At 56.4% G+C, this 19,529-nt stretch overlaps 1 protein-coding gene across 4 annotated transcripts in view; it reads left to right on the top strand.

The window, feature by feature from the left end:
- TRAF3 (TNF receptor associated factor 3) overlaps positions 1-10,488 on the top strand; it is a 117,596-nt gene extending 107,108 nt beyond the window's left edge. For all 4 annotated transcript variants that reach the window (XM_037831796.1, XM_037831799.1, XM_037831795.1 and 1 more), the window contains 3 exons: positions 506-646; positions 8,391-8,565; positions 9,437-10,488. In XM_037831796.1, the coding sequence (XP_037687724.1) occupies positions 506-646; positions 8,391-8,565; positions 9,437-10,008 (888 nt within the window). In that variant the 3' untranslated portion in view covers positions 10,009-10,488. The remainder of the gene's footprint in view (positions 1-505; positions 647-8,390; positions 8,566-9,436) is intronic.
- The last annotated feature ends 9,041 nt before the right edge of the window (positions 10,489-19,529 follow it).

The raw sequence follows: 19,529 nt of genomic DNA, 5'->3' as shown, positions 1-19,529 counted from the left end.
CCCCTCTCCTGTTGTGTCGGGCTCGTCAGCTGCAGGGGTGGCCTCACAAATAACTCAGTGGGCTGTGACCAGCATTTTTTTTTTTAATGAAAGAATGAATCAGAGATTAGAGCAAGTATGATTTTGCGAAAGCTGTTTTTCTGGTATATACACACAAGAATGTGTTTCTTACTCTGTTTCCTGGTCAGAGTTTGAAAGCTACTCTGGTAAAAGATTTATTAGTTTTCAGCAAAAATTTTTAAAATTACCCCATTTCTGAGAGAATTAGCTCCTGTAATTTGCCTCTCCTTAATTGCCGGAAGAGATGGTGGGAAACGTGGTGTACGGGATTCCCTGTAAAATTCCCGGTGCTCCTGTGGCCTCTGTGAAGGGATCTTCTTTTTCTGGAACTCCTTCCGGCAAGCATAGAAAGCCCATAGTGTAAAATTTTAATTTCTGTCATCGTTGCTGTTGGCTGACACTAAAGGTACTTTTTGTTAGATTAATCGAGGAATTTCTCTTTCAGGTTTCCTTGCTGCAGAATGAAAGTGTAGAAAAAAACAAGAGCATACAGAGTCTGCACAACCAGATTTGTAGCTTTGAAATTGAAATTGAAAGGCAAAAGGAAATGCTTCGAAATAACGAATCCAAAATACTTCACTTACAGGTAAGAAGTTTGAGACTTTAACTGGAGCAAAAAAAAAGTTAGAACAGCATTCTGTTTTCTCCTTTAGGGCTTCTTCTGTGAGGAGTTTGAGCTGAAGCCTGATTTTTGTTGAGCAGGACGGTGACAGTTTTGTTTCTCTTGCTTTGCAATGTAAAGAGAGAAGAGGTTGTTCATGAGGACTTGAGGAAAGGGGCCTTTTCTCCAGAGCAAGCCTCCATCTCTTTTGTGCCCTGGAGCCCCTGTGGGGCAATAGGCTTATAGCCTGTGTGTTAAAAAATTAATTGGTTTTATTATTATTTGTGAGTTCATACTGTTCATAAGTAGTTGTTTTATGTGACATTTCACCTCTTAAAGTGAAGTGAAGCCAAAGCATTTTGTTTGAATTTTCACCATGGTAATCCAGAGGTACCTCCAAAAAAAAGCAAATAAATAAACCTCTGCCACTCTGAAGAAGAGAGGATCATATAAATAGACCTGACTGAAATGTTGCTCCTTACATCTCTTATCAACACAGGTCTGCATTAGGTACTTTTTAGTATGTTTTTTTGTGGATACTGTCTACCTGCCTATAGGCACACCTGTGGAATAATTACTTAAGTGTCTCTGAAATGGGTTTTTCAGGGTGTTTGTACTTGTGGTGTGTTTCCCTAAATTCCGGAAGAGAAAATCTTTCTAATAGTGCAGAGGTACAGCATCTGTGAGACCCCCTTTTCCTCACATTTCAACATTAGAGATGAGTTGTGATGCCTTGAAATGCATGAGGATTTAATTAAATTAATTTCATTCTTACAGGCAAATTGCAGAGATATTGTGGGTTGGTGTTTCAGTTTGCTAAAGCTGCCAGAATGCAGTATGCCGGAAATGGACTGGCTTTTAACAGTGGGGATTTATTACACTACAAGTTACAATTCTAAGGCCATGAAAATGTCCAAATTAAGGCATCAACAAGAGGATGCTTGCTCTGAAGAAAGGCTGCTGACATCCAGGGTTCCTCTGTCAGACTGTAAGGCACATGACTGGCGTCTGCTGGTCCTTACTCCCGGGTTTTGTTGCTTTCAGCTTCTGGTTCAGTGGCTTTCTCTCTGAGCATCTGTGGGTCCTCTCTTAGCATCTCTGGGGCGTTTGTTTCTCTCGGTGTTTCTGCCTTTCATCCTCTCATAAAGGACTCCACTAAGGGATTCAGACACACCTTGGATTGACTGGGTCACACTTCAGTTGAAACAACCTAATCAAAAAGTCCCCCCCACAGGAGTGGATTAAAGGAACTTGGCCTTTTCTGGGGCACATAACAGCTCCAAACTACCACAGTGAGTTCCAGGTAACTGAAATAAAGGGAATATCACAATAAAGCAAGTTACACGGATTTCTTGGTTTCCCTGTGCATATAAAAGTTATGCTTACACTATACTGTAGTCTGTTAAGCATGCAATAGCATTATGTCTTTAAAAAAATGTACGTACCTTAATTCAAAAATACTTCATTGCTAAAACATGCTAACCATCATCTGAGCCTTCGTGAGTCACAGTCTTCGTGCTGGTGGAGGCCTTGCCTCAGTGCTGGTGGCTGCTGAGCAGGGTGGTGGCGGCTGAAGGTTGAGGTGACTGCAGCAGTTTTTTAAAATAAGACAGCAATGAAGTTTGTCACATCAGTTGACTCTTCTTGTCACGAAAGATTTCTCTGTAGCATGTGATGCTGTCTGATGTCATCTCACCCACAGAACTTCTTTCACAGTCAGAGTCAGTCCTCTCAAAGCCTGCTGCTGCTCTATCAACTAAGTTTATGTAGTATTCTGAATCCTTTGTTGTCATTTCAACAATGTTCACAGCATCTTCTCCAGGAATAGATTCCATCTGAAGAAACCACTTTTTTTTGCTCATCCACAAGAAGCGACGCCTCATCCATCACGTTCTGTCATGAGATTGCAGCAATTCAGTCACATCTTCAGATCACTTCTAATTCTAATTCTCTTGCTCCTTCTACAATGCCTGCAGTCACTGCCTCCACTGCAGTCTTGAATCCCCCATGAGGGTTGGAGTCCACTCCTGTGAATGTTGTTATTTTGACGACCTCCTGTGAATCACAGACGTTCTTCATGGCATCTGGAATGGTTGATCCTGTCCAGAAAGCTTTCAGTTTACTTTGCCCAGATCCATCAGAGGAGTCACTGTCTATGGAGCTGTAGCCTTATGACATACATTCCTTCAATAATAAGACTTGGAAGTTGGAATGACTCCTTGATCCATGGGCTGCAGAATAGATGTTGTGTTGGCGGGAAACGTTAATCCCATTTTACATCCCCATCAGAGCTCTTGGACGACCAGGTGCATTGTCACTGAGCAGTCACAGTTTGAAAGAATCTTTTATTCTGTGCAGTAGGTGTCAACAGTGGGCTTCCAATACTCAGTAACCCGTATCGGAAACAGATGTGCCGTCATCCAGGCTTCGTTGTTCCATTTACAGGTCACAGGCAGAGGAGATTCAGCATAGTTCTTAAGACTTAGGATTTTTGGAATGGAAGTGAGCATTGGCTTCAGCTTAAAGTCACCAGCTGCATTAGCTCCTAAGAAAAGAGTCAGCCTCTCGTTTGAAGCTTCAAAGCCAGGCATGGGCTTCTCTCTAGCTATGGACGTCCTAGATGGCATCTTCTTCCAAAGAAGGCTGTTTCGTCTACGTTGAAAATCTGTTGTGTAGTGTAGCTGCCTTCACCGGTGATCTCAGCTAGAGCATCTGGATACCCTGCTGCAGTGTCTACATCAGCACTTGCTGCTTCACCTTGCACTTTTATGTTATGGAGGCAGCTTCTTTCCTTAATTCTCATGAACCAACTCTGCTGGCTTCAGACTTTTCTTCTGCAGCTTCCTCACCTCTCTCAGCTTCCACGGAATTGAAGAGAGTTAGGGCCTTGCTTTGGCTTAAGGGAATGCTGTAGCTGGTTTGATCTTGTATCTCAACCACTAAAACTTGCTCTGTATCAGCAATAAGGCTGTTTTGCTTTCTTATCATTCGTGTGCTCACTGGAGAAGCACTTTTAATTTCCTTCAAGAGCTTTTCCTTTGCATTCACAATGTGGCTAACTGTTTGGCGCAAGAGGCCTAGCTTTTGGCATATCTCAGCTTTTGACATCCTTTTCTCACTAAGCTTAACCGTTTTTAACTTCTGGTTTAAAGAGAGAGATGTTTGCCTCTTCTTTTCATGTGAACACTTAGAGGCCCTTGTAGGGTTGCTCACTGGCCTGATACAATATTGCTGTGTGTCGTGGAGAGGGACGGGGGACGGGAGCGGCCAGTCGGCGGGGCAGGCAGAGCACGCACATTTATCAGTCAGGCTCGCCGTCTCGCGGAGTGATCACGATAGCAACATTAAGGTCACTGATCACAGATCACCACAACAGATACAGTAATAATGAAAAAGTTTGAAGTGTGGTGAGAATTATGAAAACATGACACACAAACACAAAGTAAGCACATGCTGAGGGAAAAACAGTGCCAACAAATGTGCTTGATGCAGGGTTGCCACAAACCTTTAATTTGTTAAAAAAAAAAAAAAGTGCAGTATCTCTAAAGTGAAGCACAATATAACAAGGTACACCTATATTAAACTTTGTGGTTGCCCATAGAGACGAGGAAAAACACAGTGAAACATCAGCTTGTGTTAGAAAAGGTACAAGTCATTAGTATTGAATCAAGCCCCGAAGTACAGTGTCACATAAAACCACCACAAGCCTCCCCTGGAAGTGCCCAGCATTTTGCTGCGGCCTCCCTGGACATTGTCAGACTCACCACAGGGGCAGGTCAAGCCACTGTCCCGGGGCCTGTCCCTGCCTTGTGGCCCTCGCCCGCGCTGCCCGGCCGTAGAGCACGTCCGGCCACTCCAGGAGAGCTGCTGTGTTTAGAGACTCAGGGCACAAAGTGGGGCTGGCCCTGCCAATCAATGAATGTTACTCCAGGGCGTTACCTATTAAAAATATCGACAACAGAGGAAAGAATTAATAAGATAGTGCATTCTTTTGTAACACCGTCGCTTATAACAAAAAGTTTGGAATATACATGAATGGCTTTGTCTGAAAGTTCAGAGATTTTATATGCATTCATTTCTGTCCTCATTTTCCCCTATTTCAGTCAGAAGGGTTTTTATGACACAGTCTTCTTTGTCTGATTTATATTTTGAAACTTTTGTGATTGAACAACCAGCAAGGTCTTAAGTCAGAAAGAAAGGGGGCAACTGAGTAGCTTGATAGCGAGGAGGGTGGCGAGTGACCAGCTGTCTTCTTGACGGAGAGAAAAGCTTGGGGCAGTGGGGGGAGTTTGTATTTCAAAGAAAGGGGCGTGGATCAGAGTGGTGCCCTAGCTCATGATTCCTTACGTGTGGGAAACTGTGACCAGAGTCAATGAAAACTCTTTAGATGGTTACCCAGTGACCATGAGGCTCGCGGGGAAGGTCCTCCAGCATGATTTTATGAAAGGTGAAGTTTAGTTTTAGCTTCTCATCACGTGCCATTGGCAATGAGAGAGCACTGCTGCACGCCCGTCACCCAGTGCCCGTCGATCAGGTGCCTCTCTGCTGGGCTCCTGGAGGTGACACCATAAGAAAGGCACCCTCGGACCAGAGGGCACTTTGGTCCACTTCCTCCAGGTCCTTCCCCACCCTCTTCACCAGAGCCTGTCTCAGCTGCGCACACCTCACTGTTTCCCTTCTGCCCTGAGCGCCCCACAGGACCTCTAGAAGGGTCTATCTTGGACTCTGCACCATAGCCCACAACACCTTCTGGGACTTGCCACTGGCCACCTGCCCAACACTGCCCCACTCTCCATAGCCAAGTTGACCTTTCCCTTCCTGGAGAGACTCCAGGCTCCAGCATGGACATCCCTCCCTCCAGAGCCCTCGTCCCCCACTTTCCTTTACTGACCACCTGTGGTCCTCAGAGAGCTCAGCCATCAGTGTAAATGCCACTTCCTCCAGGAAGCCTTCCCTCACCACCCCTGCCTTCCTTGGGCTCCCACAGCCCTACACATCAGAGATGGAACCTGCCACTCTTGATGCATCCCATTCCTTGTCCAATTCTTCAGCAGACCCTAAAACCCAGGGGACATGGGAGGCACATTGGGTACAGCATGCCCAGTGGCTTTGGCAACAGGGGATGCAGTCAGAGGTGTTAAGGAGTGGAATTTTAAGAGTGGATTTGCTTTTGCTGGCCCAGGGGAAGGGCCATTTCTTAATATTTTACTTTAAAGATCTTGTTTTTCTTAATTAAAATTAGCCTAGGTAGTAGCTTCATTCTCATGTTTGTGGTGTTAGTGGAACTAGATGAATTTGGTGATCCTGCAGCGAGTGGGTATGTGAGCCAAGTGGTGAGTCTGAAACAGAACAAGCCGCGTCCCCACGTCCTGTGCCTGAGTTGGTTGGCACCACCTGTGGGTGTCCCTGAGGTGCTCTCTGCTTACCGAGGACCTGGTCAACCGAATGGTAAGAGGTGACAGCTCAAAGAGACAATAAATTAAGCCCTGAAATGCACAGCTCTCAAAAATGACAAACTGATACTCTGCAGAAACAAGTCTTTTGACTAGAATTTGTTTGCGTAGTGTGCAATCTGCCATTTATCTCGGCTTCTGAGTGCTTTTTTCTAACAAAATCCCATGAATGCACTGAAGATCTATTTTCATAGAAAGCCTGTGGTGTCGGAGGTGTAGACCGTTCTTTTGTTGCATTTTACAGAGAAAACCTTCCTTAGGTCTGTATTCTGCCTTGAAAGGGTCGATTTAAAAACACCTATCCTTGCTGTGTGAGCAGACTCCCTTCAGCTAACTTGGTTGCGCTTTGTTCCGCGATCTGCCTTGTCCCCTCCCCGCTCTGAGCTGAGACCGGGGACCCGGGCCCGGGAGCCTCTCCGGCCAGAGCAGAGCCACGGACCCCGTTCCGCTCTCGAGACCAGGCTGTGGGAGCCCGGCACCCACATGGCACTTCCCGTGGTGCCCGGGGACATCGCTCGCCCTTAGAAACCACTCGCCACCTGCCCCGACGGCCCTCTGACACCTCGTCCAAGAATGTTTCTGCTCAGTTACAGATTGAGCCTAACCAGGACTGTTGTTGATTACTTTAACTTTCGTTAACCAGCCTCTTCTGTTCATTGGTACTCATTTTAGCTTAGTTTATATATAAAATAGCGTGTAGAGTTCATGAACGTCGCCATGGACATTCATTGAAAATACAATGTGGTTATAGATGTTCAGTAACACCCAGTGTCACCCCCCAGAAAATGAGCTTCGTGAATGCCTTGAATATCCCTCGGGCCATATGCACTTGTTAAAGTAAAATTGCGTCGCTGGAGGAAGTGATGTTCTCCGCCAGGTCTTTCCTGCTGCTGAAATGTTCGGGGAAGCTGGGGTTCTTGGGGAAGCGGTGGGAGGAGCTCTCACTCCGCCCCCAGGGAAGTGGCCCGACCTGCAGGGCTGTGCCCGCCTGGCTCTTAACAGCCAGCAAAGTTGCTGAAACCTGAATGTTTAAAAACAGACCTCTAAAAGGAGAACTGAATTTGGTGGCCCTGGGGTTTTCCCCCTCAACCCGCAGCCTCCGGCACTGTCATTCCATAGCCTGACTGCAGGCCTTCGTGCTCATTATTTTTGAAACGCAGATTCTTTCTAGAAGTGGAGCAGCCCTGGGGACCCCACCTAACGGGGCACAGGCCTCCTAATGGGCAGTCCCGCAGCTGGGTGGGCTTCCGCCTCCGGTCACGGCGCTTGTCGGGTGTGCAGTTTGGATGGTGCACGTGTTTCCTAATTATTTAACTCGGATGGTGTAAATCAGGCTGTGCTGTCAGTAGCCTCGTGTTTCTCCGAACCGTCATGCGCCCTCCTGCCTCCTGCATGATGACGGAGCAGCCGGCGCAGCGAAAGGCCCCCTGGGCCCAGCCGCATGGCCAGCCAGGGCCTGGGGGGCTGCCCTGTGCCGGGCAGGCGGTGAGGCGCCCCCTTCCTGGGTGCCAAGGGCTGCCGGGCAGGAGACTGCGCAGAGCGGGAGGAGGGCCTCTGCTGATGGGTCCAGGGGCCACGGGGACAGTGGGAAGGAGGGGCGTCACAGCATGGCACCAGCCTGAGAGTGGCGGCTGCACTGCTGGGTGAGGACGGCCGGGCCTTGTCTGCTCCTCGGGGAGGTGGGGACACGGCATGGGAGCTGGCATGGTGCCCACGTGGGTTCTGCTGAGCCCAGCTGGTGCCGGGAGCCTGGGAGAGGTGCTGGGAGGAAGCACAGATGCTTCCAGGGGGTTCCGTGGCAACTCAGAAGCAGAGCCTGTGGTGGCACCAGGGTTTCTGGTCTTGGAAGCTCAGGAAAGCGCTGCTTTTCCCCGAAGTGCACAGCTGCGGTCTCTTGCCTGACGACCCGGATCCTTTTGCCCACCCCTCTTCCTTCCTGATGGTTCTCTGTAGCAGAGCAGGTCGGATGCTCTAGAACAGCGTCCAATTGCTCTCCTTGATCATGTATTGCCTTCCTCTCTGGGTTCGCATCACCGCACGCATCCAGGTGAGTTAGCACCTGTCCACAGGTGACAACTCGGCAGGGCTGCCCTGGAGCCCTGGTTGGCCAGTGGGGAGCGGCGTCGAGCCCCAGGCCGGCTGGCGGGTCTTTGTCCAGGTCTCCACCGCTGGCCGTCCTTTTCCTGACCAGCTGGTCCTTCATAGGTGGTGGCCTGGCATCTTCAGAGAGTGCTAACTAACTGTTTTTGCCTTTTTGACACCTTTGAATTTGGAAGCGAGTCATAGACAGCCAAGCAGAGAAGCTGAAAGAGCTCGACAAGGAGATCCGTCCTTTCCGGCAGAACTGGGAGGAGGCGGACAGCATGAAGAGCAGCGTGGAGTCCCTGCAGAACCGAGTGTCAGAGCTGGAAAGCGTGGACAAGAGCGCAGGGCAGGCGGCCCGGAACACAGGTGAGGGGCAGCGGCTGCTCCCACGGTGGGGCAGGGTCCCGGGCCCCCTGAGGCCTGCAACACCGGTTCATGACGTCAGCAGCCCCCCAGGCACTTGCTGCTCCGGAGCAGTTCTTTCCAAGTGCCCGTCACACATGTGCATAGTTGGAGTTGCCCTTCGCTAGACAGCTATACATCCCTCCACACATGGTCCGGCACGTGAGAGGGCAGAGGAGGGGGCTGCTCTCTCCCGATGGTCTCAGCCCCTAGAGAGCCAGAGCTGCAGGGAGCCTCAGAGCCCTTCCTGGGAGGGAGGGACAGCCGGCGGTGGAGCCACCAAGGGTGGCCCTGCAGGAGCAGCCCTGGGCTCGGGGAGTGTGCAGGGCAGAGGGCAGGGCCTGCTGGTTCTGGGCCCTCCTGGGCTGCACATGTGCAGGCCGAGGGCCGGGAGCTAGAGGGCAGAAGAGCATGCTTCTGATCCTAGGAGAGGATGGGGCCTGTGCCTTGGGGACAGGGAGCGTGCTCCGCATGCCTGCACGAAATGGAGCAGGGCTATCTTAACGTGCATGTGGTTCAGGTCAGGCAGGCAGAGGACTGGCTTCGGCTGCCCAAGCCCAGACCTCCCAAGAGAGCATCAGGGCGGAGAATGGCAGGCTGAGAGTTGGGGGGCTTCTCTGCCTGGATGGGCTTCCGGGAGGTGGCGTTGCAGTGTGTTTGGGCCCTTGCGGTGGCTGGGAGACGGTGCAGATGCCTGCGGCATGCTGCGGCAATGCAGCGTTGCAGGACACTGGTGCCGCTGCCCCCCCCCCCCCGCCCTGGCCACATTCTGGCACGATGTCGAGCCCACCTGCTGCTCAACCTCTGATGCTTCCATTCTGCTCCGTCCTCCCAGGCCTGCTGGAGTCCCAGCTGAGCCGGCATGACCAGATGCTGAGTGTGCACGACATCCGCCTGGCCGACATGGACCTGCGCTTCCAGGTGCTGGAGACGGCAAGCTACAACGGCGTGCTCATCTGGAAGATCCGCGACTACAAGCGGCGGAAGCAGGAGGCCGTCATGGGGAAGACCCTGTCCCTCTACAGCCAGCCCTTCTACACCGGCTACTTTGGCTACAAGATGTGTGCCCGGGTCTACTTGAACGGGGACGGGATGGGGAAGGGGACACACTTGTCGTTGTTCTTTGTCATCATGCGTGGAGAGTATGACGCGCTGCTCCCTTGGCCGTTCAAGCAGAAGGTGACGCTCATGCTGATGGACCAGGGCTCCTCCCGGCGCCACCTGGGAGACGCGTTCAAGCCCGACCCGAACAGCAGCAGCTTCAAGAAGCCCACCGGCGAGATGAACATCGCGTCGGGCTGCCCGGTCTTTGTGGCCCAGACTGTCCTCGAGAATGGGACGTATATTAAAGATGATACCATTTTTATTAAAGTCATAGTGGATACTTCGGACCTGCCAGACCCCTGACGCGCAACCGGGAGCCGGATTTAGCAGAAGGTAACTCCACTGGGGGAGGGGTCGAGCCGATCTGTCTTCACCGAGGTCCTCGAGCTCAGAAAAGGACCTTGTGGAGTGGAGGGGAGCGGCAGGGGCTCCCTCTCGCCGGGGCCGCAGCACCGCCACGTTTCTGATAGACTAGCCACATGCCACTCTGAAGAAGTGCTTCTCCTTTGCCGAGGTGAACGCTGCTGTCAGAGAAGTTTTCCATTTTCATTTTTAAAGGTCTAGTTAATTAAGGTGGAAAACATATATGCTAAGCAAAAGAAACATGGTTTTTCTTCCTTAAACTTGAACACCAAAAAAAGAATACACACACACACACGGGGATAGCTGGACATGTCAGCATGTTAAGTAAAAGAAGAATTTATGAAGTAATAATGCAATTCTGATATATTCATTCTAAAATTCAAAGTGCAGTCTTGTTTTAAATATAGTCTGTCATCTATTTTTAAGGCCTCACCTGGTCTCTGTTTTAATAATTTGTTTGTCAGAAGACCCTGCAGTGCACCTGGGTCTTTTTTGAAAGTCTCTAAATTCAGAATCATTTTTAATTTGAAGTTCTACAGATAATTGTTACCGCAAACATTTTATTTTAAAATGTTGATAGACTGATATTTCTTGGAAGAAAATGTAAACTATCAAACACTGGTTATCACTTGTGATAGGAGAGAGAATACTCAACCTGTTGCTATTTCTCGTTAGAAATGTAACCCTTCGATACCTGCCGTAGTCGGTGGTACTGCTTCGAATCCATCACGGAAGGAGGCTGCTCTGGATGCCGTGCATCATTTCAGACTTATACTTGTTTTCACCCTAAAGTAGGGCATTAGTTGAACTTTGGAGTTCTAAACAAAATCCTGTCGGTTTTGAAAATTCTGCCCCATGCGTCAAGGCGAGCGCACGACTGCCGACGACACGGCCCGCTCCCCCGGGTGCCGCGTCCGGGTGGGCAGGTGGCCGGGGCCTCGGGGCTGTGTCCTTCATTCTGTCATACTGCTGCATTCTGTTATCGGTCTCTGAAAGCAACATTTCTGTGCAGAGATGGCGGCATGCTCTACCTGTGCCTTAGACGTGACGTGCTGCTTCTCCACCCTGGCTTGTGTTCATTGTGGTTATAGGAAATGGTAGCGCGACCAGATTTTCCCTCGACCAAGTCTCTGTCTAGAAAAGGCCCTCAAAGAGCCCGGTGTACCCCTGGAGGGGAAGGCGGGCTCCACCGTCGGCTTCCTGAGCGTCTGCCGCGTAATCATCACAGATCCCGAATCTCTAGGCCCAGTCGTGAGCCCTGCCCCTGGGGAGCTGGTCTGAGCGAGGCTGTAGGGAGCAGAAGGCCACCCCCCCGTGTCCACTCCCGGACTTCTCCAAGCATTCCAGATGCCGCTCCGGGCTGGCCCGGCGGCCCCTTCTCAGCTCGCTGTTCACCCCACCAGTGGTCCAACTGTGACTCGGAGCCCGCAGCCGCCTCCTGCCGCTTCCCCGTGGCCGCGCACCACGCGCGAAGGGTGCTGTTTACACCGATGGGTGCTACGCGCGTCGGGTGCTCGAGGCTAGCCGGGGCGTGCGGACTGCACACCCTGCTGCTTGGTCAGAAAAGGCGCGCCCACCAGACCGCCGGCTCGGGGCCCACCCTGTCTCTGGTGCTGCCACCTGCCCTGGGTGTGCCTTCGCCCCAGTGCCTGCTGGAAGTGCCCCCGCACCCCCCGCACCCCCATCCCGTGCCGCCACCGTGACGTCACCGGCCGCCAGCCCCGTAGCGTTAGAACCCTGTGTCCGCGGCCTCCTGTGCTTCACCCACCATCAGCCCTGCCCCCGGGGGCCGTGTGTGTCCCTGCCCGGAGGCGGCACTTCCCGCAGAGCTGCCGAAACCACTGTTCTCTCGAAGGTGCGCCTGACCTGGCCAGGCCTGTCCCCGGGTCCCCCCGAGGCCAGGGTCACCAGCAGGGCCTCCCTGCGCCTCCCGCCCCCCCACCGAGAGCACGCGCACCGCCAGCAAATTCAGAACAAGCTACCTTTGGGCTGGTAAAAAAAAAAAATTCTTCTGGATTGAAATCCAGTCTGGGTGTGGGATGCCTGGAAGCATCGTTGGAAACACCTTCCCTCGCTGCTGGGATTTCCCGCCCCTCCCGGACAGGTCCCTGGTGCAGGGGAGCCAGCGGCGCCGTCCTGTCCTGGGGATGAGCCCGGGAGGCGTGTGCGCCTCGGGGGTGCGGTCCGGCGCTGTCTGTGGGGACCCCTGGGGGCCGTGTGCCTTTTGATCGCTGCTGCTCAGTGTCCCTCGGTCCTGCGAGTGGCCTCAAGTTGCTGCTGTCCCGGGGCTCCTCGGTGCCCTCGCTTGATGCTCCCGCCCGGGCTGGCTGCTCTCTCGGGGGGCTCCCCCCCCCGCCCCCCGGGGTCCCTGCAGCGACACGGGGAGGGCCTCTTCCCATTCACTGAAAGTGACAACACCCCGTAAGATGAAAATACCGGGGTGGGCCAGAGAGCCAGCAGCGTCAGTCCTTCACGTGGGTCTGCACGGCCGGCTGCCTCTGCGGGGCAGTTGAGGGTGACTTCCTGCTCTGCCACGGGCAGCCCTCTCCGGCCCTGTCGCCCTGGCACTGCCCCGGATCGCCCGGTGGCTGAGGCGGGGCCCGCACCCCTGCAGGGAGGGGGGGCCTGAGGGGCCTGAAGGGCTGGCTGGCTGCGCCCGGGCTGCAGAGGTCGGAGGTGGCAGGCACGGAGGGTGGGACCCAGCGCCGGGGCTGGCTGGAGCAGCGGAGCCGGCCTTCTCCAGGAGTTGACTTTTAAAATTTCCCCAGTTTAGGTGTAAAGCAGGAGGCTGAAACAGACGCTATGTACATTGTTTTGAGATGCTGTGTCCCCAGAGAGGGGGTCTTGCCCGGTGCCCCGAGCTTGTGCCTGGATGGGTGGGGAGGGGCCGGGCCGCTGCTGCTGTGCCGGGCCCCCTGCTTACCCGGCCCTGGAGGCCACGTGGCTCTCCCTGGTGCCGAACAGGCCAGCCACAGCAGAGCACTGTGGCCCAGTGGCTTCCCTCTGTCCCTCCTGCTTTCCTTCTCTGCCCGTGCCCATCTTTCCCTGCCCAGTGACCCTGGGGGAGAACATGGTGGCCTGGAGTTGGGAACCCCAGCTCGCCCCTGCGCTGCTCCCGGGGCAGGCCCTTGGCCGGGCCTGTCAGACCCGCTCACTGTGCCCCGCAGCCACAGCCTTCCCTGTCCAGGCCGCCCTGGTGGGGCCCCCGGGACAGCAGCCCCCTGCTCAGCCTGGACCCCGTGTGGCGCCCCTTCTCTCTCCCCAGTGTCCTCACGGAGGGCGGCCTGCCGGGCGCAGGAGAGGGCTTCTGGACAGACTCTTGAACTGCAGGCAGCATCCCGAGGTGGCCACTTCCTCATCGAGGCCGGGGCACCTGGGACTTGCACCCCAGGGCCCAGCACCGCCCTCGCGCCCCTGCACGTGGGTGAGGGGGCAATGCGCAGCTGCACCCGGCCCCCGCAGGACGATGCAGTCATCTCTGCACAGCTTCCCAGGGTCAGCAGGGGCACAGACACCCGGTGCCCACAGGCCTGCACCCCAGCCCCCCAGAAACGTGCTCCTCTGCTTGGGGTAATCACCAGTGCATTGACAAGGGCTTAGGTGGAGCTGTAAAATACCATTTGTTTTACTTTTAGTCCAGATCTTTACTTCCTAAACTGCAGAAGGAAAGCTAAAGAGAATTCCAGAAGTTCATTTGCATTTGTACAGTGTTTCTGAGGTGGCGGCGGGGGGTGGGGCAGCCGTCACCCAGACCTACTTCTCAGCCCAAGGCCATGGTTCTCTCTTCTGTTTGCAAATCTGGGTGGCTGTTTCCCCGAAGAAGAGTGTGTCCTTGGGGGCTAGGTCCTGTGACTTTTTGTTTGGGGGTGTTGGGTCTTGGAAATCCTGGCTCCATGTCTGCCAGGGGCTTGGCCTCGTCACCGTCTGGTTTGTGATGATGCTGGGGATCGTGCGCGCCATGTCTGATATCAGAGCCAGGAGCATGGGAGGTGGCGAGGGGCCGGCAGCCTGTCCACGGGGGGTGGGAAGCAGCCGGGACCCCTCTTGCATCGAGGGTCTCTGGCCAGATTTCAGGGCAAATGTGCAGAGCTCGAGTCTCCGCCTGTGACCGCCTGGGGCCGGGGCCGGGGCTGGGGCCGGGGCCAGGGCCGAGCTGCTCCTTGGTGAGGCCGGGGGGCACCCGCACAGCTCGGGAGCATGGGCTCGCGGCCCGGCCTCTGCCCCGCTGACTCCGAGCACAGCTTCTGCTCCGGTCGCTGCAGCCCTCCTGTAACCGGGGGTGGTTAGTTTTTAACTAAGTCCCCCTAGATGACCTTCACAACAAATTAACTGACTCAATTGGCAAACACAAATGCTGGCCTTACTTCCAAGGATTTCCCTAAGGAACATCTACACAACCTGTGACAAAGGGAGCGTGTCAGCCCTGCCGCTGCGTAACGTGCCGCGCTGCATCCCCCGCGAGCGTGCGCCTCTTGTGTTCAGTTCACAAAGACCAAAGAAGGCCCATCTCATCCGACGCCCGTTAGCTGTTTTCACGACTGCGTCTGGTGGCTGTGAGGACCCAGCCTTGAAGTCCAGTGGGTGTGACCAGTGAGCAGGTCCGTGTCTCTCTGCTCTTCTAAGAAAAAAACAAAAGGACAGTGTCAGTCATTGCGCAGCAATAATCATGTTGCTAATGTGAATTAACAACATGTCTTATTTCTTGATAGCATTATGTTTTATATTTTTGTTTATTTTATATTGTGTGTGGTTTTATTTGGTATTTATTTGTGTTTTGAGGTCTTCACAATATTTTTGTGTTTCTGATGCTAAAGTTTGTAAGAGTGTAGAATGCAAAACTTTGAAATGCTGAATTGTCTTATTAGAGGAAATAAATCTGATTAAGGAGTCTTTGGCTTCTTCCTCGCACCAGGTCTTGGGAACGGCCGCCTGCCCCTTCCTCCTGGGGCCTCGCACGGGCTCTGGGACATCCCAGCCAGAGCCGGCTGTGGGGCAAGGGCTGTGGGGGCGCAGGGCTGCGCTCACAAGGGCCATGCGTGGCTGAACGCTCTGCTGTGGTGGCCCCGAAATTCATACTTGCTTTTGAACAGCTCCTGTGGCCCCTTAGCCTTCCCTCCGGGCCGAGGCCTTCCCAGAAGGGAGCCCCAGGACCACCAGGGCAGGCTGTCCCACCTGTGGGACCCTCTCTCCCTGCTGGGCGCAGGGCCCACACCCCTGGGGCCTGGCCTCAGCTCCACCCTGTGTGCTGGGGACCCCAGGCCCTCAGTGGCCAACTCCTCATTTGTGGCCTGGAAGACAAGGAAGGCGGGTACTAAAAAGGAGGCCACATTGCGGGCAGCTGGGGTGTGGGGGTGCCTGGGCCGCCTCTCACAGATCAGCCCACCCACTCCTCGCCGCTTCTCCAGGTGGTCACTCGCGGTCAGGCCTGCAAACAGGAAGCACCACACCTCCCTTGGGGACCCCCAAATTATCGAGTGGGGTTGCTGTTTTCTATTGCTAGTGCAAGCAGCCAGACACTGGCTTAGTTCCCTCCCGAGCTCACCGCAGCAGTGGGTCCGGTGTCCTTGGGGGGCCGTGGAGCAACAGGAAAGGGCTGCTGTGGGCCCCCACCCGGGCTCTCAGGCCCACCCCCGGGTCCGGCCTGGCCCTCCCAAGCTCTGTCTAGCAGCCGTTCTGCTCCCACTGTCCCTAAGCCGGTGGCTTCGCTAGCCCACCAGGGAGCCTGCCCAGAACCCAGGGACAGCCCCCACCCCACACCTGCCCACCCTGGAGGGGAGGGCAGGAGCCTGCAGGGGCAGAGGGCAGCTGCCTGGCTCTTCCGGCCCCACACTCCACCTGCCGGGGGCTCCCCGGGCAAGGGGCTTGGCCTTTCTGGCCCAAATCTGGGGTGGGTCCCACACCCCTGTGGTGGCGGCTGGGCCCACACGCCCCTGCAGCCCCTGCCCGGGGTCCTGTGCAACCTTGGCCATGCCTGGGGGTGCCGAGTGAGGCCCCTGGGTGCCCTGACCACCCAGCAGTGAGCTGGTGCCACAGGCTGTACCACGCGGGGGGCCTGCCCCTGCCTGCCGGGCACGGAGCACCCAGCTCCGCTGGAGGGGTCAGCAGCCCGAGTGCCAGAAGCCGGCCCCCTCCCCTTCACTCTCCTGAGCCCTCGGGGAGCCAGCGGTGAACACCAGGGAAGAGGACACTGAGGCTGCCGGGCTGCAGGGGCAGGGCCTCCGCGTCCCTTCATTGTGGGGAAGGGGCTCACCCTGGGGGCCCAGGCCTGGCCTATTGCGCCCCTCCCCAAGGGGAAAGGGATGGGGAGAGGCGGGGAGGCCCACCCGGCCAGGGCGTTGGAAGCAAGGAGTCATAAGCCGGGCCTGGCGAGGGGCCTGGGGGCTTCTTGCCCCCTCCCTCCCCCCAGCCCGGGAGGGGCCCTGCGCTGGAGCTGAGCTGCCGGGAGCTCTGGGTGTGATGGGAGCTGAGGGGCAGCAGCCGAGCACGGTGCTTGTCCGTTGTGGTGGCCGCTCTCCAAGGCGCAGGTCATGGCACACAACCAGCACACAGTGGGGCCGGGCCTGGGGGGAACGCGGGGTCTGAGTGGCCTGGGGAGGGGCCCGGGCATTCTCCCAGGTGCTGGGCTGCAGGGAGCCGGCCTCTTCTGTGCTGTGGGTGCAGCTGGGCCCCCGATGGCCGTGTGCAGAAACCCTGGAGGTCTCCCACCGTCTGGAGATGGGTGGCCGCACGGCCTGATCCCAAGGCCATAGGAGCTGGAGACACAAGGGACCTCACTGCCGGTGCCCCCACAGCAGCAGCCAGGCCCCCGGGGAGGGAGCCAGCAGTAGGGGGCCAGAGGGCTCACCCTCCACAGTGGGCCAACTCAGGGTGGCCAGACAGATAGATGTGGGGACGGGCACACACACCTGGCCCAGCCCTGAAGTGCCCAGGAGAGGAGGCCGGTGGCTGGGCCAGGGCCTGAGGCCCTCAAGCGCCCAGTGCCGTGCCGAGTTTGACTGACGGGCCTGCATCGCCCGGTAAGAAGTTGGATCGAGCGGAAAAACGACAACTGTCGAAACGTCCGTTTTAAGCTGCTTCCTTATCGAGTGGCAGCTTGAGTGCAGCCCGGTCTGCAGGCCCCACCTGGCTGCCCAGGGACCCCCGGACGGAGCGCAGAGGCCCCCTCCCACCCCCAGGGAGCGGGAGACAGGAAAGGGGGGCACAGCTGGCAGAGGGCGCAGGGCCCGAGGGCTCCTGTGCCAGGTGCACAGGGAGGGGCCACCCGCAGTGGGGTCAGGCAGGTGCGCCGCGGGCAGGGGTCCCTCCAACGGTTGTCCTGGGGGTGGGGTGACCAGGCCTCCTGGCTGGGCCTGGACTACTGGCCTGTGATGTCATCGGGCTCAGAGGTCCCCAACTGCTGTGGGGGACCCCTGCAGAGGCCATGGCACTGGGCTCTGGAAGGTTCCATCCTTCACACACCCCCACCGTGGAGCTGTGGCTGCAGGGACATCAGCGAGCGTCAGGAAAACTGCCCTTAGCAGCCATGCCCTGGCTCCTCAGCCTCTGCCTGAGAGAGGGATAGCAAGGGTCCGAGGGGCGAGCAGCACTGCTGACCCAGTCTGCCCTCCCCCCGCAGCCACGTACTTCCTCTCCCCCCACCCCTCGGGGACCACCCCGAGCCCATCTGCTGCCCACCAAGCCCAGCACCTGTGGCTGCCAGCTCCGGTTCCTCCAGATGCTGGGATCTGTGAACCAGAAGGAAAAGCACCCTCCGTCCCCACGACCCTCCCTCCACAATCCAGAGGAAAGAGGAGGCGCGATAACCCCCATACGGGGGAACTGGGCAGTGCCAGCCTCCCGGGCACAGTGGGCACCTCCCACTACCTCCCCCAAGCCAGAGCACTGCCCTGGTCTCCCCCAAGCCCTGGTCCCCCGAGCCCTGGTCCCCCGAGCCCTGGACTCCCCCAAGCCCTGGTCCCCCCGAGCCCTGGTCCCCCGAGCCCTGGTCCCCCGAGCCCTGGACTCCCCTAAGCCCTGGTCCCCCCGAGCCCTGGTCCCCCCGAGCCCTGGTCCCCCTGAGCCCTGGAACCCCCGAGCCCTGGGGACAAGGCAATCTAGAGGTGGACCTGCTCATCCCAGGTTGGAGTGTTCTGAGTCCTGCCCCCCAGCCCAGTAGGGGTCTCAGGGGTCATCCCCTGCCTTCACGAGGCTCCAACCATCCCATTATCCCACTAATATTTGGGGAGCATCTCCTGTGACCCCCGGGCACTGGGCAACCAAAGAGTGAGGTGGGAAGTGACATCGTGAGACCTGAATGTAAGGAGGCCTTGCGGAGAGGGGTCTGCACCCCCACACCCTATCACCCCCACCTGCTCAACCCCAGGGGCAGGAAGGCCCAGAGCTAGCGGGGACCTGCCCGAGGTCGCAAGGCCATTCCCTGAGGAGGGTGAAGGAGCTGGGGGCGGGAGGGGGGGTGCCCAGGGCGGGGTTCCCCGGGGGCGGGGGGGGGGTTCTGCTCCGCCCCTTCTGGGCGGGATGTGTGCATGCCAGTGGCCAATCAAAGCGCAGCAATTCCTGGCCCTGTGATTGGCTGGACTTGGAGGCAGGAACCAATCAGAGGCTTCCCTCGGCTTTAGCTTTTGCAGCCCTGGTGCCTCCCTGGGCTGTGCGTCCAGCAGGAGGGCAGCCCACAGAGGGAGGGAGACAGACAGACAGAAGGAGGGGAGGAGAGAGAGGGAGGGAGACACACACACACACACACACACACACACACACACACACACACGAGACACACACACACACACACACACACACACACACACGGGGTGGGACAGGGAGAGACCAGAAAAGTGCCAAGCCCCTGGATCCAGCCTTGCCTGAAGCAGCTGCTCCACGGTTTTCTTAGCTACCCTCTCTGGGGTTCTGCGTTCCCCCCACTTCCCACTGGATGTCCTGACCCTGCACGTGCATGCACACATGAGTGCCTCGTGGCCCCTGCACCTGTTCTGTGGCCTTCTGTGGACAGACACGCGGCCCCTGGGGTGTGTTGTCCACCATCCTTCCCTGGTGGCTTTGCTCCTGAGTGGTTCCCGGCACCCCTTGGCTGCCCAGGGCCAGGGCTGGGGCCTGCCTCCCGCCTTGGCATGGACTCCTCTCCTGGCCACCTTCTGCCAGCCACACCCACCTCCAGCATCGTCCAGGATGGCCCCGTCAGGGCAGGGGAGATGGACGCCAGAACCCCACGGCCACCCAGCCTCCAATGCCCCCTACTCTGCTGCTTTCCGGCCAATCCCTACACTGTGGCTACAACTGTGACCTAATCCTTTGTGTCTCTGCTTTCAAGCTGCCTCTTCCAGGAAGCCTTCCCTGACTGCACAGGCTGCACCACTGCCCTCTCCACGGAAGCACAAGCTGTTCCAGCATGCCCTGCCAGGGTGGGGCAGGGGTAGTCGGTTTGTTTCCTCAAGGCCCTGCCCACCAAA

Source organism: Choloepus didactylus, chromosome 4 (assembly GCF_015220235.1).
Source record: "Choloepus didactylus isolate mChoDid1 chromosome 4, mChoDid1.pri, whole genome shotgun sequence".
In the NCBI taxonomy this organism is placed as follows: Eukaryota; Metazoa; Chordata; class Mammalia; order Pilosa; family Megalonychidae; genus Choloepus; species Choloepus didactylus.
This window is presented reverse-complemented; position numbering and strand designations above follow the sequence as displayed.